Below are 13,866 nucleotides of genomic sequence, written 5' to 3'. Positions count from 1 at the left end.
TTTTAATAAATTATATTTAAAGACAACTTTACCTAGCTTTATCTTTTTTCAATAGTTCAACTCCTTTGTTGGGAATCTAAAAAATAAAAAAAGCTTTCATAAGGTATAGCAGGTATATTATGTATTAACACACAGTTGTTACAGGATTCATTCAGAGCATGAATTGCACCTTGGCTGCTCAATTCCACTGGCCATGTTCGATGTCTTCACCTTTCTTCAAGACATTCTGGAGAACACTCCAGTGGTGGCTCTCCCTAGCACCAGAGGTGCTGTTATATTAATTAAGTAGTCCTAATAGTTGCCAAACAGATGGCTTAAAGGCTTAAGAACTGCAATATTACTTTCCTTTTAGGAGCAACATTCCCTCCCCACTGTCCACACCTTTGGTCTATTTTCTTCCCCTTCTTTTAAAGGATACGTCTGCACTGCAACAAACCAAACCAAAACGAACAAACCAAAACCAAAACCACGGCAGTGAGTTTCAGAGCCTGGGTCAGCTGACTTAGGCTTGTGCTATGGAGCTAAAAATAGCAGTTCCTACTTAGGCTCTGAAATGGTGAGTGGGAGGGTCTCAGAGCCCAAGCAGGAACATCTACACTGCTGTGTACAGCCTTGTAGCACGAGTCCTGCGAACTCAACTCAGTAATGCTCAGACTCGCTGTTGAGGCTGAGGTTTTTTTTTTTTTTTTTTGGTTGTTTTTTTTTTTGCAGTGTAGACATACCAAAACTTATTTTTTCAAAACTGCCTTTCTGTGCAATCAAGTCTTTCCTTTTAAAAGCTGCAGGTAGAAGTCCAGAATTATAAACTGACACTTGAATGTGGTATTAACACTGGAAATCTGTTATTGTATTGGTTACCTATATGAACTTGGCACAATCCATTACACCGCAGGAAGTGCAGTGCAGTGCGGATAAACAAAGCCACCATCTCTATTAGTCAGATTTTACACAAATTATTCATTTTGAAGTGCTCAGTTATGAACAGCTTGATCCTTGCCATCCAGTGCCTCAAAACTCTGCATTAGCCCTTGCACATGTATAGCCAGTAGCTGTTTATATTCTTCCCTCCACCCACAAAATACACACATGCAATATAATGGAAAGAAAGATTTGGCGCTTCTTCATGTACCCTATCTGCAAAACAGAGAGGCAGGATATGCAATCAGAGAAATTAAGGGGAAAAGCCTTGTCAAGCTGATTTTTACAGCTCCAATAAGATATTTAGATGAACGAGTTTCATTTAATCCTATCCTCTATTCAGAGCAGACTTTAAGAACTTTTAGGAATTAATGTGAATTTTTTTTTAAATTACACATTGCAGCCTTAAATTACATTTACTGAAAAAAGCTCAGTGCATACAAATGTGTTCTTGAATAGGTGCACTTCCAGGACAACATTTAAACGTATATTAGTCATGTAAATGTTCAGAAATTTGTCAGTGCTTCCTGTATAAGAGTTTTGGAAAAATAACCAAATTCCAAATTTAACAAAAAAACTGTTACCGAACACTTGACCCAAATGTCAAACTGAATTGATTATAGAGATGAAGTGTTAATCACTACAATGGCTTTGTCCTATAAAATTAATGGGTCATGGCCAAATATTATATATGGGTCATTTTTTGAACTTCACAATTCAAATTTCTTAGATGACTTTGCTGCTATATGTTTTACAGAATCCTGTGTATTAAAGCTTCTAGTAACAGTCCTTGAAAAGTGGACTTTAACCAAACCTACTCACCAACCCTTTTTTCTGCAAGTCTATACATGTCCTCCCAGGCCCACTACCAATGCTGAAACTACCCACTGCAGAATTTTGCATTTCTGTTGTGTCAGCCACCCACTCCTTTATTCAGATCTGTCACTCTTTGGATCAGGTGTGCCCAGGACTCATGGGGGAGGCTCTTTCAATAGAGACTGCAAGGTCTGCTGAGTTTGTACTACAGAATTAGCAAGGAGTCAGGTAGAAAAAGAAAACCTGCTAAGAGTATGCAAGGTAGTTATCACAATCAGCCCAAGATTTAAAGGTTCAGATCAAGATTTGTGCTAGTTCTTATATTCCTATATTAAGAATTATAATCGGATGGAGAAAGTCTTAGTTAAAAAAAAAGAACACCCACACACATTTGAATTCTATCTAAGCACTCCACTGCCCGAAAAGGCCACTATTTTGTAAGCCAATTAGAGTCCCTCTCTTTTTGGGAATAATAAGAATTGCTACTGCAAAGTTGGTTTATATTACTTAAGAATCTATACAAATATCCTTTTCATGAACAAAAACTCATGAGAAATTAAGCCACCTGCAGTTAGTATTAATCCCCTTAGTCTTGCATCCAACATAATATAAAATGTAAGTTTCAATACTCTATCTTAAAATGCAAAAAAAGCCCCAAATAAAATCTTCTATGTACTAAAGAGATATTTAGAGCACAACATAATGAATACAACTTCCAACTGTGGAAATCAAAGGAAGGAAATCAAGAATGAAGTAGAAGGAACAGGTGGAAGAGTAGATAGTTTTAAAGTTAGAGGACCATTTTGAGGAAAAAATAGTTAAGAGGACATTTTGAATAGGATTCTGACATGAAAAGGAGTAACGAGACATCATATTCAACTAATTCATCTTCTGCTACCCTTTTTTTAAAAAAAAAACAACATTTAGAAGCAAAAAGAAAAGGAGTACTTGTGGCACCTTAGAGCTGACAAATTTATTTGAGCATAAGCTTTCATGAGCTACAGCTCACTTCATCGGATGCATGCACAAGTACTCCTTTTCTTTTTGCAGATACAGACTAACACTGCTGCTACTCTGAAATTTAACAAGCAGAATCCCTTATTTGTCTGTAGCAATTAGTCACTTGGAGTCTTCACACAATGCACAGTTCACCTGTGGAACTCATTTGCCAAAGGGTGTTGTGAAGGCCAAAAATATAACTGGGTTAAAAAAAAATTAGATAAGTATGCGGAAAACAGCCATAGTGGCTAATAGCCATTGATGGATATAAGCCTCTGACTGCCAGATGCTGGGACTGGATAACAGGGGATGGATCACATGATAATTGCTCTGTTCATTCCCTCTGAAGCATCTGGCATTGGCCACTGTTGGAAGACAGGCTAAATGGACCATAGGTCTGACCCAGTATAGCCATTCTTATACAGAAACAATCTACCAGGGGAACCAAGTTTCTTGTTTTTGCCAGTGATGCAAGCACACCATTTTCATGATGTGCTACATCAGAACACTGAATACGGACAGCTACTACACTTAAAGGGAAAGGATGAACTGGAAACATTTAGTTTACAAATGGCTACATTCTTATATAAACAAACTTGATAGGTGTCCTGTAATTATTGTTACTTACTTTCTCTCTCCCCCTCGCCCACCCCCACCCCGGCCAACAAAACATCTCAACTTAGAGTTTTCATTTTAAAACAGTACGTACCCTTAATACCAGCTTCTTGTATTTTTCAGACAAGTCCACCTTCACACATCTACCCTGGAACCAAAGTGCTTTGTTTGAACAATGCTCAACCATAGCCAAAGCATCCTCTCTGGTTTCCATCTCTATGAAAGCCTAAAAAAATTAGAATACATATAAAAACTATAGGAAGTGTATGTAACAATGCTATTACACAAAGTTCTTTAAACTAGAATATGGCTAAATCCTACAACTTTGATTTCACTACTTGATGTTTCAAAATGAGTATCAACCCAGTTTTACGTTATACTCGCAACACAAACCAGGTGCACAGATGCACTCAGTCTTTGCAGTAAGCAATATTTTCACTGCAAAGAAGTTCTGAAATTAGACGGCAGGAGCCCAGCTGATCTGAAAGTAATCTTAAAGACAGTGTCAATGTATCCCTTCTTTGAAATCTAATTAAATGATAGTTCGTAAGCAGGAAACACCCTCAAGTCAATAACCGTATTCTGTGCTAAAGCTAAATAAAGGGCTGAAAGGCCTACTCAAGACTCATTCCATTCACAATTTCTGGAATGAAGTGTTAGACAGTTGCTCTCCCACAAGAGCTCTATGGTGGATGGATCTATTCTGTTTAACATGGATAAATTTGCTGGGGAAGACAGTAAGACAGTTTTGGCTCAAGTGTCATCAGTTTACAAAGGGTATAGCTTTTGCATTAAACTCTGAGTGGGTAGGATCTATGCAATTTTAACACGCAGCTGAGATGAGGGTGATCTGGTTATGGCTCAAACCAGATTCTATCTGGCTGGGGAAAGCAACTAGAGAATAAAGTAGATTTGGTACTTGTCCCCATTAGTGAGGGGGTACCCAACTTTGCCCAAAACATTTGCAACATTTTAAGAGGCTTCTGAATCCCCAGAAGAGCACTGAGTAGCCCGTAAGGTTTTTGACTTCTCTTGGCTGTGGACCTTCTGACAGGCATCCATGGTTCTTTCACTTCCTCAGCGGATTAATGTAATACATGGCACACTGCTACACTAGAAGTTGACTCAAACTTATTTCCCTTCACTTAGCAGTATCAGCAGAAGGATCTTTATATCACAAGTGTTCCAACAGAGAACTCTAGCTGCAATTCAAGGTGCTATTGGAAATATAAAGTTCTCTTTAAGGGAACTAAAATGTCCTCTGATTTGGGTACTCATCCAAGAAAACCACCTCTCCTTCACAATCAATCTGCTCAAGCACTCAACGTAACAGCTGTTAAATTTAGAAGTCTGGGGGGCTCCTCAGAAGGTGCTTTCAATGGAAAACTCTCAACTCTGGAATTTGATTTACTTTTTTACCCCAAAGCCAGTGTGGTGACCCTGGTGCAAGGCTGATCTGCTTACAGAGTCTCTTGCTTGTTGATGGAAGTATGTTTTTATGTTATTGAGTTACACTTTTGTTTGTGGATGGTGTTATATAAAAATTTTTGCAGTTTTGTTTTTGTGCTTGTGTCTTGAGATGGGACATTTTAATAAATTAAAAAACTAAACAGTAATACATCAAGCTACATACTTAGCCAGAAAAACAGGGACAGAAAAAAGTATATTTGTAATAAGCAGCTAACATTGCTGTTGGATCTTTAACTTCTTTAAATTTGCACAGTGAAAATGAAATGTGTTAATGTATTTTGGCATCTAACTGCCTTAAAAAAACCCTCCAGAGCTAGTTAGCTTGTGAAGACAACAACATTTACCATCAGAGCTGATAAGTACCTTGAAGCAATTGCTCACAATTTGCTGTGCATGCACACATGCATGTTCATGCTTGCTTGCACCCATTTAATTAAGAAAATGTTCTAATCTACCATACATGCTTACTATGCAATTTTCAAGCAGATTTGTGAAATCAAACCCAAGGGTAACTGCAGTATCTTTAGAAGGAGTGAGGGAGTAAAACGAAGGGCTTTTTATTGTTGCTATGTAATTATTTGTTAGACTGCCCATAAGAAGCTTATGATTGGCTTTTGATAATGTTTTTAATCAATGCAATGATCCCACAGATTTTTACCTATATAGGAGCTAATTAAATATTGTACCCAATACTGCATAGTTTCATAGGACTAGGATGCTTATGAGTTCCTCTTCTTCTACTAGACGTGTTTACTGGGAAACAACTCCTATATTTTGCCATGTTCTCCAGTAGTTTCCATATCCATACTGAATCAGAAAAGAAAAAGATGGCAAAATAGAGGTATCAATCTTCAAGATCAAATGTAAACATTTTATTCTGCCTTGAACATTTCTCCCTACTTCAAAAACAACACTTCAACCTAGTTTTTGAGATATTCAGACTGTATCCACTTTGGAGCTCTCACAATCCATTTAATCAAGTTCCCAACTTAAAATCTTGAAAATCTCTGGTTTCTTGCAGGCAGATCTATTCAACTTTCCACTTAATTATGCATGAATCAACTCAGTTATGTAAGTGTCTAGGGTGAATTACCTGGCTTTTCATTCTCATCAGTATGTAATTCTTTATTTTTCCATATGGCTCAGCTAGTTTGATTACGGCATTGTCAGAATATCCTGAATGAGGTAAATTACTGAGGTGAATCACGCGACCAGGTTCTGGTTTTGGTGGCTCAGTTTTTTGGTCAGGCTTCCCCTCTGGTTTCTAAAATTAAGAGTTTGTGAAACCTTAAAAATAAATACTACATAAAATCTGACATTTATATAACAAACAAACAAACATTGATATTAAAGATTAAGTTCCTAATTTTATTATATGCATTACAACTGAAATATAAGGCACCAATTTTGTCATGGAGGTCGCAGAAGAGACGGAATCTGTGACCTCCGAAGACCTCTGTGACTGCAGCCCCGGTGGCTGGGAGCTGCAAGGTCCTGCCGCCTTCCACGGGGGGCAGGGAGTTGAGGTACCCCTGCTGCAGGGTCTGGGGGACCCCCGCAGCTCCTCTCTGCTGCTGGGGAGAGCTCCAGGGTCTCCCTGTCCCCTAAGCCCCCATGGGTGGTGGGGGCCCCAGACTTCCCAGCCACCCAACAACTGCCCAGTCCCTTCCCAATTTATCATGGATATTTTTAGTAAAAGTCAGGGACAGGTCACAGGCTTACATGAATTCTTCTTTATTGCTCATGACCAGTTTGTAACGTTCACTAAAAATATCCATGACAATCTTACCCGTAAACATAGCTAAAAACAAATTAATGCAAAAACTAAACATTAAGATGTCATAACACTGAATATATTATATTGATTAAAAATAAGATTTTAAAATGCAAAATTGAATTTACCTTTATTCTTTTATACTTATGGGACAAGTGCACTCTTACTGGCTTGCCAAATACTAGAGCTGGTGTTGTCATATAATATTCCACTGCAGCCTGGGCATCTTCAGTAGTGGACATTTCAATAAATGCCTGAAATTGTAAAAATTTATTTCTGCATTTATTTCAGTAATACTCTTTTAGGAGTGAATACTTTGTCTAAGAGCTTGTGCTGTTGAGTGCCTCTCTGGCAAAAGAAGATGCACTTTTAAAAAAGTGCAGTCAGGAAACGCAAAAGTAAAAGCTTTTTACAGTAGCATTAACTGGCCCCACAGATATATACCCTTATGCAATTAGGTATAAATTGTATATAGCATATTACTTAGGTGTACACCAAATATGCTCAGGACAAATTAGTGTTAATATAACTTTAAACAATCAGTTATAAACTTAAATACAAGTTAAATATAATGTTGCAGAATACTCTCAGTGTATTTGATTTCTGCGTGCCAAGGGGGAAAAAAGACAAGACATTAACCCTCCTTCCCCTTAGTGTTCCCCTCCTATGATAAGATGATACACAGTATATTCCAGGGAACATGGAGAATTCCAAGAACTCATCTGGTCTGAGAACAAGCAAAAAATTTCAATCTAAATAACTAACAAGGATTTGTAACATAAGTGGCTTTGTAAACTAAGAGTGCTCACTTTCACAAATGCTGTAAAGTTGTCTGGTGTTCACCGATACCAGTGAAATGTTACCCAGAACTAATTATGCCACCAAAAGATTTAAATAAACTTACCTCATTAATTTTGTTTAGAATCAGATGATTTGTAATTATTCCAAATGGCTCAACAAGCTGCAGCAATTGGTACCTCAAGTTTTTCCCTCTTTGAAAATCCATAATGTGAACAACTCTGCTTGTTTCCTGATAAAAGCAGAAAGAACTAACTAGTAAAGTTTACCAGTAGCATGAAATGAAATAGAATGTCAACTAACAAAGACATTATCAAAGGATTTCAGCCCCCAAATTTGACCTAAAATTACCAAGGAAAATAAGAACCATTTTACCAATGTCCTCGCTCCAGCCATAACTAAATGCATCAGGGCAAGACAGGGAATTCCAAGGGTACATAAGTCAATTCTGTACACCAAAGAAGAAGTTTATTCTGATCCAAGATGATGACTGTGACAATCTGGGGATAAGTCAATGTCAATTTATGAATTTCTTTCTGGTTTATGAATTGCATTTAACACTGTAGCCCTTCAGTGTGGATTGGAACAGCTATTTTGTAGCAGGAACCGACTGCCTGAGAAGCTGAAATACAGCCTTCAAAATTGAATAGAAGAACTGTGCTGCTACTAACATTTACTTTTAAAGACTCTCTGCCCCAGCAATCTCACCGGGGGTCAGAGCAAGGAAAATCCTGAGCAGAAGAACAAAGGTGTCACAGACTACTTTAAAGGTGACATGCTCTCTAAGCGAGGGAGTAATTACATCCCCAGAAAAAGACAACAGGTGGAGGACTGGGGGCAGGAGGGATTTTGCCATCCCCCAGGGACTCTCCAGAATGGTGAGGACTCAGAACGAGATTGTGTTCTGGCGTTTTTTGTTTTGCCTTAGATTTATAAGCTCTAGTGTGCCAAAGAGTAAAGGGCATGGGTTTAAGAAGTTCCCTGCAAAGCCTGTATTCCTTGCTTTAACTATCACATGTTCCCCAAGGGTTAAACTGTAAACCAGAGACCCCACAGCTCGGCTGAATTCTGGGAGAACATGCAAAACAGCTGGAGAGGCTTGGGAGGTCTCAGTAATAGCTTCAAGGCCTAGGGCAGCTGGACTGTGGAGTCCTTTATCCCAGGGAAAGGGACCAGACAGGGAACCTGCATCCTAAAAATGTACTTGAGAAGCCAGATCTAGAAACAGTGTCTGGACACAGCCCAGACCCACATGGGATAGAAAGTTTGGGTCCATTTAACAGTGTGGTGCCCATTCACTTGGTGGATCGTGACAATGATCATAGTAGGTGGTGAAACATGATGACTGATAGACTTTGTAATTTTAATCCAAAAGAGTATACATTAAATATATTCTTACCTTTTTAAAAAAAGATTTGTATATTGGACTAAGATGTTTGCTTCAACATCCAATACAACTTTGAATAACAATAAATCTACCCTGATACATTTTAAAGATATTTTGCACCCCCTCCACCAAAAAAGTAAGTTTGACATTCCTTGAAGCACATGCAAGATTATTATCCCCTGTGCAAATGAGATTTTAAATTAAAATGAACTTTTGAGCATAACAGTAATGACTGTCACTGAAAATTGAGATGTACAGCACCAGCAGCACAGAAACAATTTCAGTTTCTTACATCAGTTTGCATCTGCTTTAATGGTGATTTAAAAAAAAATAAAACCCGAAAAATTAGTGCATTTGTGTAAGCATTATGTGATGTACAAACAGTCAGACCAAAAAAGCTCAAACAAAGGAGAACAACATTCTAATGTATAGATGACCATGTCCCTCGCTGCATCTCAACCTAAAACTGACTTATGTTCTAGACTACACCACTCAAATGCAATGCTTGAAGCTTCAAGGAATTTGGAAAAAAGACTTTTGAATGTTTTGGTCAGGTTTGTCTTATTTCTTCCCTCTTCTGTTTCTCAGGTGCCTCTCACCAAGGTATGTAACTACCCAAAGGGCTGAGAAGTGATGGTCAACATTCAAACTCTCTCGTCTTTGTTGTAAAACAACAGTATAGCGTGAGGAACCTCTCTTACAAAGGAGTTATAAACCTGTTTTTTCAAGGTTTTATGGTTAGTCACGATCAGGCATAATATGGCTAAGGGAAATGCAAGCGGTGTCTCAATATCAACCTTGAGAGATTACCTCAAAGGCTGTGTTTGTCTCCAGGTTTCTTCAATTCTTGACCTCTTTGCTAAGACTACAAACAAGATTTCCACTTGGTACCAACAGCAATGAGGTCCGTATGACTGTTTGGTATGTGGACTGAGTACCAATCCATTTTACAACAGCCAGCAAATCACAACCGTAATCACTGTCACTATCACTGTACTCAAGTGAGCTAGATATGAAAGATTCTATAAAGGAAGTTTGGGTCCACTGGCCAAACTGGACTGGGAGTCAGAAACCTGGGCTCTATTCCTCGCTGCGCTACTGACGTGCTGCATGATCTGTAAGTCACCTTTCCGGTCCTCTACTTCCCCTACCATCCATTTAGACTGTAAGCTCTTTGGGGTAGGGGTTGCCTATTTGTGTACACAGCACCCAGCACAATAGGACCATCATACAAATAAAAATAATTCTACCTCCCAAAGACATCTAATTCCCTCCTGTCAAATATATTAAAATGGGCAAGCTTCATAGCAGTGTAGCTGGATATTACTGTTTTGTAAAGCTGATTGTTAGAATAATAATTTAATACTAACCATTCTGTCTTTCTGCATATGTCGTGGTCCTGGCATGTTTCCATTTCCAGCCCCTTTATATTAGAAATTAAAAGTATATAAGCAACACTTAAATGCGTTATGGTTACTGTTGACATTTCATCTTTTAAAAATGTAACAAGTTAAAGATCACTTGTAATGCCATAACGTGAAGTTATTTGTCAAACATTTCAAATTACTGTAAATGTATAAAAAAATCAAATCCACATGTAATATTTTACAGTAAACCTTAAGAAGCAAAATCCATGGCTTGTGACCCAAAATTGGGGTCGCCAGAATGTGTCAGTGGCCCAGAGGGCTGATTCAGCTCCCTGCTCTGGGTGTTGCAACCTGTGCACAGAGCCACAGTACTATTCAGGTTTGGCCCAGCTGCCTCTCTATCATGACCTGGGGCTGGCCTGAGCACGGCCAAATTGGAGCAAGTGGCACTGCAACCGTATGCATCAGGTCACAATGCCACCTGGGCCAAACCTGAGTGGCTCAGCAACCCTGGAAGTCACAATGCCCAGTGCAGGGAGCTGAGCCCAGCACACTCTGCAGAACAGAAATGGGAAGAAAGCTGTTGGTTTCACATTCTCTATTAAGCACCGCCACCCCTCTCCCCTGCCCCCACAAATGTACCCCCTGCCCAGAAGCCAGGACACACCTCACTTTCCATACCCTGTGTCCCACTCCCCAGCCCAGGTCTTTCAAATGTACCCCTCCCAAACAACCAAGCTATCCGTTTTGTCATCCCACCTGTCCTAGTCCCCAGACTCTTCCCCAATGCAGCCCAGTTCCTTCCCCAAGCCTCCCCACTTTATCCCCAGGGCCCTAAAATCCTCCCATCCCTTACCCTCTGCCTTCCCAGGGAGCCATGGGGGGCTGTCTCAGCTTGCTTCCTCCCCCAGCCCCAATTGCTGGTGGGGAGTACCCAGGTTTTCACATCTGGCTGGAGAATATGGAATCTTAGTGCCAAGCCCCCGATAGACCCCTAGCTGGGGAGGAGGCCTACACTGGGTCTGGGGGCATGTTGGGGAGTGTCTGGGTCACAACAGGCCATCAAGGTTTACAAATGGGTCCTGATCCCAAAAAGATTGAGAACTACTGCTTTTAGATATTGATCCAGAGCACACTGCTGAAGTCACTTAAGGTATGCATTGACCCCAATAACCCAACTGGAATTTAACAGAACTGCTATACTGAAAAGTCTCCCATATTTATTTATACGTAAATGAGCTGAAACGTTTTTATTAAAAAGTGCAAAAAAAAAAAAAATTAATGTAATGTTTTGGTTGAGATTTTGGATGCAAACCTCAGAATTATGACCCTACAGCAACACTGATTCTACCATACTGCATATATTAAGGAATAAATTAAAGTAAGTCTGTTAAGCAGTTAGTTAAGTCAAAATTTCGGCTTATGAAATTTCTAAGTATGAATGAAAAGAAACTAATGAAAACATTAGTTCTCTTTAAAACATTTTTCTGCAGCGTTTGCAAGACAGATATGCACTAACATGATGCTAGACTCTAGAGAATGACACCCAGAAAGCTAGATTGTCTCATCTACTTTAATGATTCACATTACTTGAAGTGGAAAAGTAAACAGTATAAATGAAAGGTAGGGGTTTTTTTTTTGTTTTGTTTTAACAATATACGGTTTTAGTAACAAAAGAAAAGTTAACTATTTTTAAAGTTCTTGAGTTTTTTAATCTGACAGTGACAACTTCAAACAAATTCAAAATAAAAACTTGTGGCTATGTTAATGTTGCTGTGAGATCCTTCAGTTTCCTTAGCTAAGTTTTGACTCTCATCCTGCATAAAGTTACACGCGTCATTTAGTAGAACCCAACATTTCAGATAACCAGGAATTTGAGAGGAGTGTATTGAAAAAGATTTGTTTACTCATGTTACCTCTTGGCCCAATTGGCGGTCCAAGATGAAACGGAGGTGGTGGAGGCCCCAAAATTCCTGGTGCAGGATTTGTAGATTGCTGCAACATAGACCGATCACCCCTAGAAATGTAGATACAAAACAAAGCATATTAACCTTTAAAAGAAAAACTTTTCACTGAGCCCCTAGAAAAGTTGTGTCCACATCTCAAATACATTTGATACCATATCCTTGAGAGAAAGGAAAATTACAGCTAATTCTAGAAACCTCCCAAACTCACAGTAAGCTTTTCTACAAAGTTTGAAGAATTTAGCCAATTCCCAGTAGCCAGAGAACTAATCCTGAAGCAAGAGACAGACCCAAAAAGATGAAAAAAGAACGAGAAGTACTTGTGGCACCTTAGAGACTAACAAATTTATCTGGGCATAAGCTTTCGTGGGCTAAAGCCCACTTCATTAGATGCATGCAGTGGAAAATACAGTAGGAAGACAGATATATATATACACACAGAGAACATGAAAAAATGGGGGTTGCCCATGTTCTCTGTATATCTCTTCCTACTGTATTTTCCACTGTATGCATCTGATGAAGTGGGCTTTAGCCCACAAAAGCTTATGCTCAAATAAATTTGTTAGTCTCTAAGGTGCCACAAGTACTCCTCATTCTTTTTGCTGATACAGACTAACATGGCTACCACTCTGAAACCTGTCACCAAAAGATGAAGGTCACCATCTGCTAATGAAATCCAGGGACAACACATGCTGAGAAGCTTTGAGAAGGTGGAGGTTGGTGGGATTTCTAACAAGGGTGTTACTGGACTCTGTCTTGGAACTTCACCTGTATCCACCACCTCTAGTGAGTTGGTGTCTGAAGAACTCAGGGGGAAAAAACCCTGTTTACATTAAGAAGATTCTTTTTGCAACCATAAGGGCTAGAAAATAGATTTTTTTAAAACAAAATCCTAAATCTGTTAATGGTTTAAGGCCCTTCTATGCATCTGGGAAAGCTTCCTCCACACAACCAAAGAGTGGATTTTTAAAGATGTTCTTTCCTACATATAATGCTTCAATAATAGTCCTGTCTTAGGACGTACCAGGGATAGTGAGCAAGTGCTGCATCACACGAAAACCAGTACTCTACTTCTTCCAATGGTATGTGTTGTCCATTTATAGCTGTGATAGATCATCGGATGTGTGGTGGTATAAAAGCTTTACTGGCACTTATATGGGCTAAACTGTATAAATCAGTAATGTCTACACTATTAATATTATTACAGCTAAATATAAAATTACCACAGTAATAATTAAAATGTACTTCTGCATCTTTATTGTATCAAGTTGTATACAGTTTAAAGATGAATTACTTGTACTAGTAGTTTAACTAAGAATTAAGGGGAAATTTGTAAGAATTATGCTATTTTAGCAGCTAATAGCTACAGTATTCATGATTGGAAGATTACAAACACAATATAATATATACACCACTGCAGTGTGAGCACCCTAAATTCTACATATTTGTATGTCTAGGGGAAAAGATTACTGAAAACAAAAAAAGTCTTAACATTGCCTGATCAAAAGAGCAACCCTGAAAATCTTCTCACACAGAAGTTTTCAGGTGCCCGGCATTTGCCTTAGAAGTCTGATCATAAAGTTTTAGCAAGTCTGCCTACTCCTTAGAAAAAAGTAGTTTGTGCTTTATTAAAAAAAAGTTTGTCCAGCTTCAACCTAATCATTTTGGGACAGTGAAATTTCCAAGACAGAAATTGATCATATTCTTCCCATGCTCCACATCTGTGATCATTTACTGAAGTCATGATCTGACACTGAA

General features: G+C 38.8%; 1 protein-coding gene across 3 annotated transcripts in view; it reads right to left on the bottom strand.

The window, feature by feature from the left end:
- Positions 1 to 13,866, bottom strand: part of MATR3 (matrin 3) — a 44,474-nt gene that overhangs the window by 8,825 nt on the left and 21,783 nt on the right. For all 3 annotated transcript variants that reach the window (XM_084636237.1, XM_084636238.1, XM_084636239.1), the window contains 7 exons: positions 12,061 to 12,161; positions 10,148 to 10,200; positions 7,497 to 7,622; positions 6,721 to 6,846; positions 5,912 to 6,082; positions 3,443 to 3,574; positions 33 to 76 (listed from right to left, as the gene is read on the bottom strand). In XM_084636237.1, the coding sequence (XP_084492363.1) occupies positions 33 to 76; positions 3,443 to 3,574; positions 5,912 to 6,082; positions 6,721 to 6,846; positions 7,497 to 7,622; positions 10,148 to 10,200; positions 12,061 to 12,161 (753 nt within the window). The remainder of the gene's footprint in view (positions 1 to 32; positions 77 to 3,442; positions 3,575 to 5,911; positions 6,083 to 6,720; positions 6,847 to 7,496; positions 7,623 to 10,147; positions 10,201 to 12,060; positions 12,162 to 13,866) is intronic.

Source organism: Lepidochelys olivacea (genome assembly GCF_965140295.1).
Source record: "Lepidochelys olivacea isolate rLepOli2 genome assembly, chromosome: 8".
In the NCBI taxonomy this organism is placed as follows: Eukaryota; Metazoa; Chordata; order Testudines; family Cheloniidae; genus Lepidochelys; species Lepidochelys olivacea.
The sequence above is the reverse complement of the archived record's forward strand: the minus strand, read 5'-3'. Positions and strand labels throughout refer to the sequence as shown.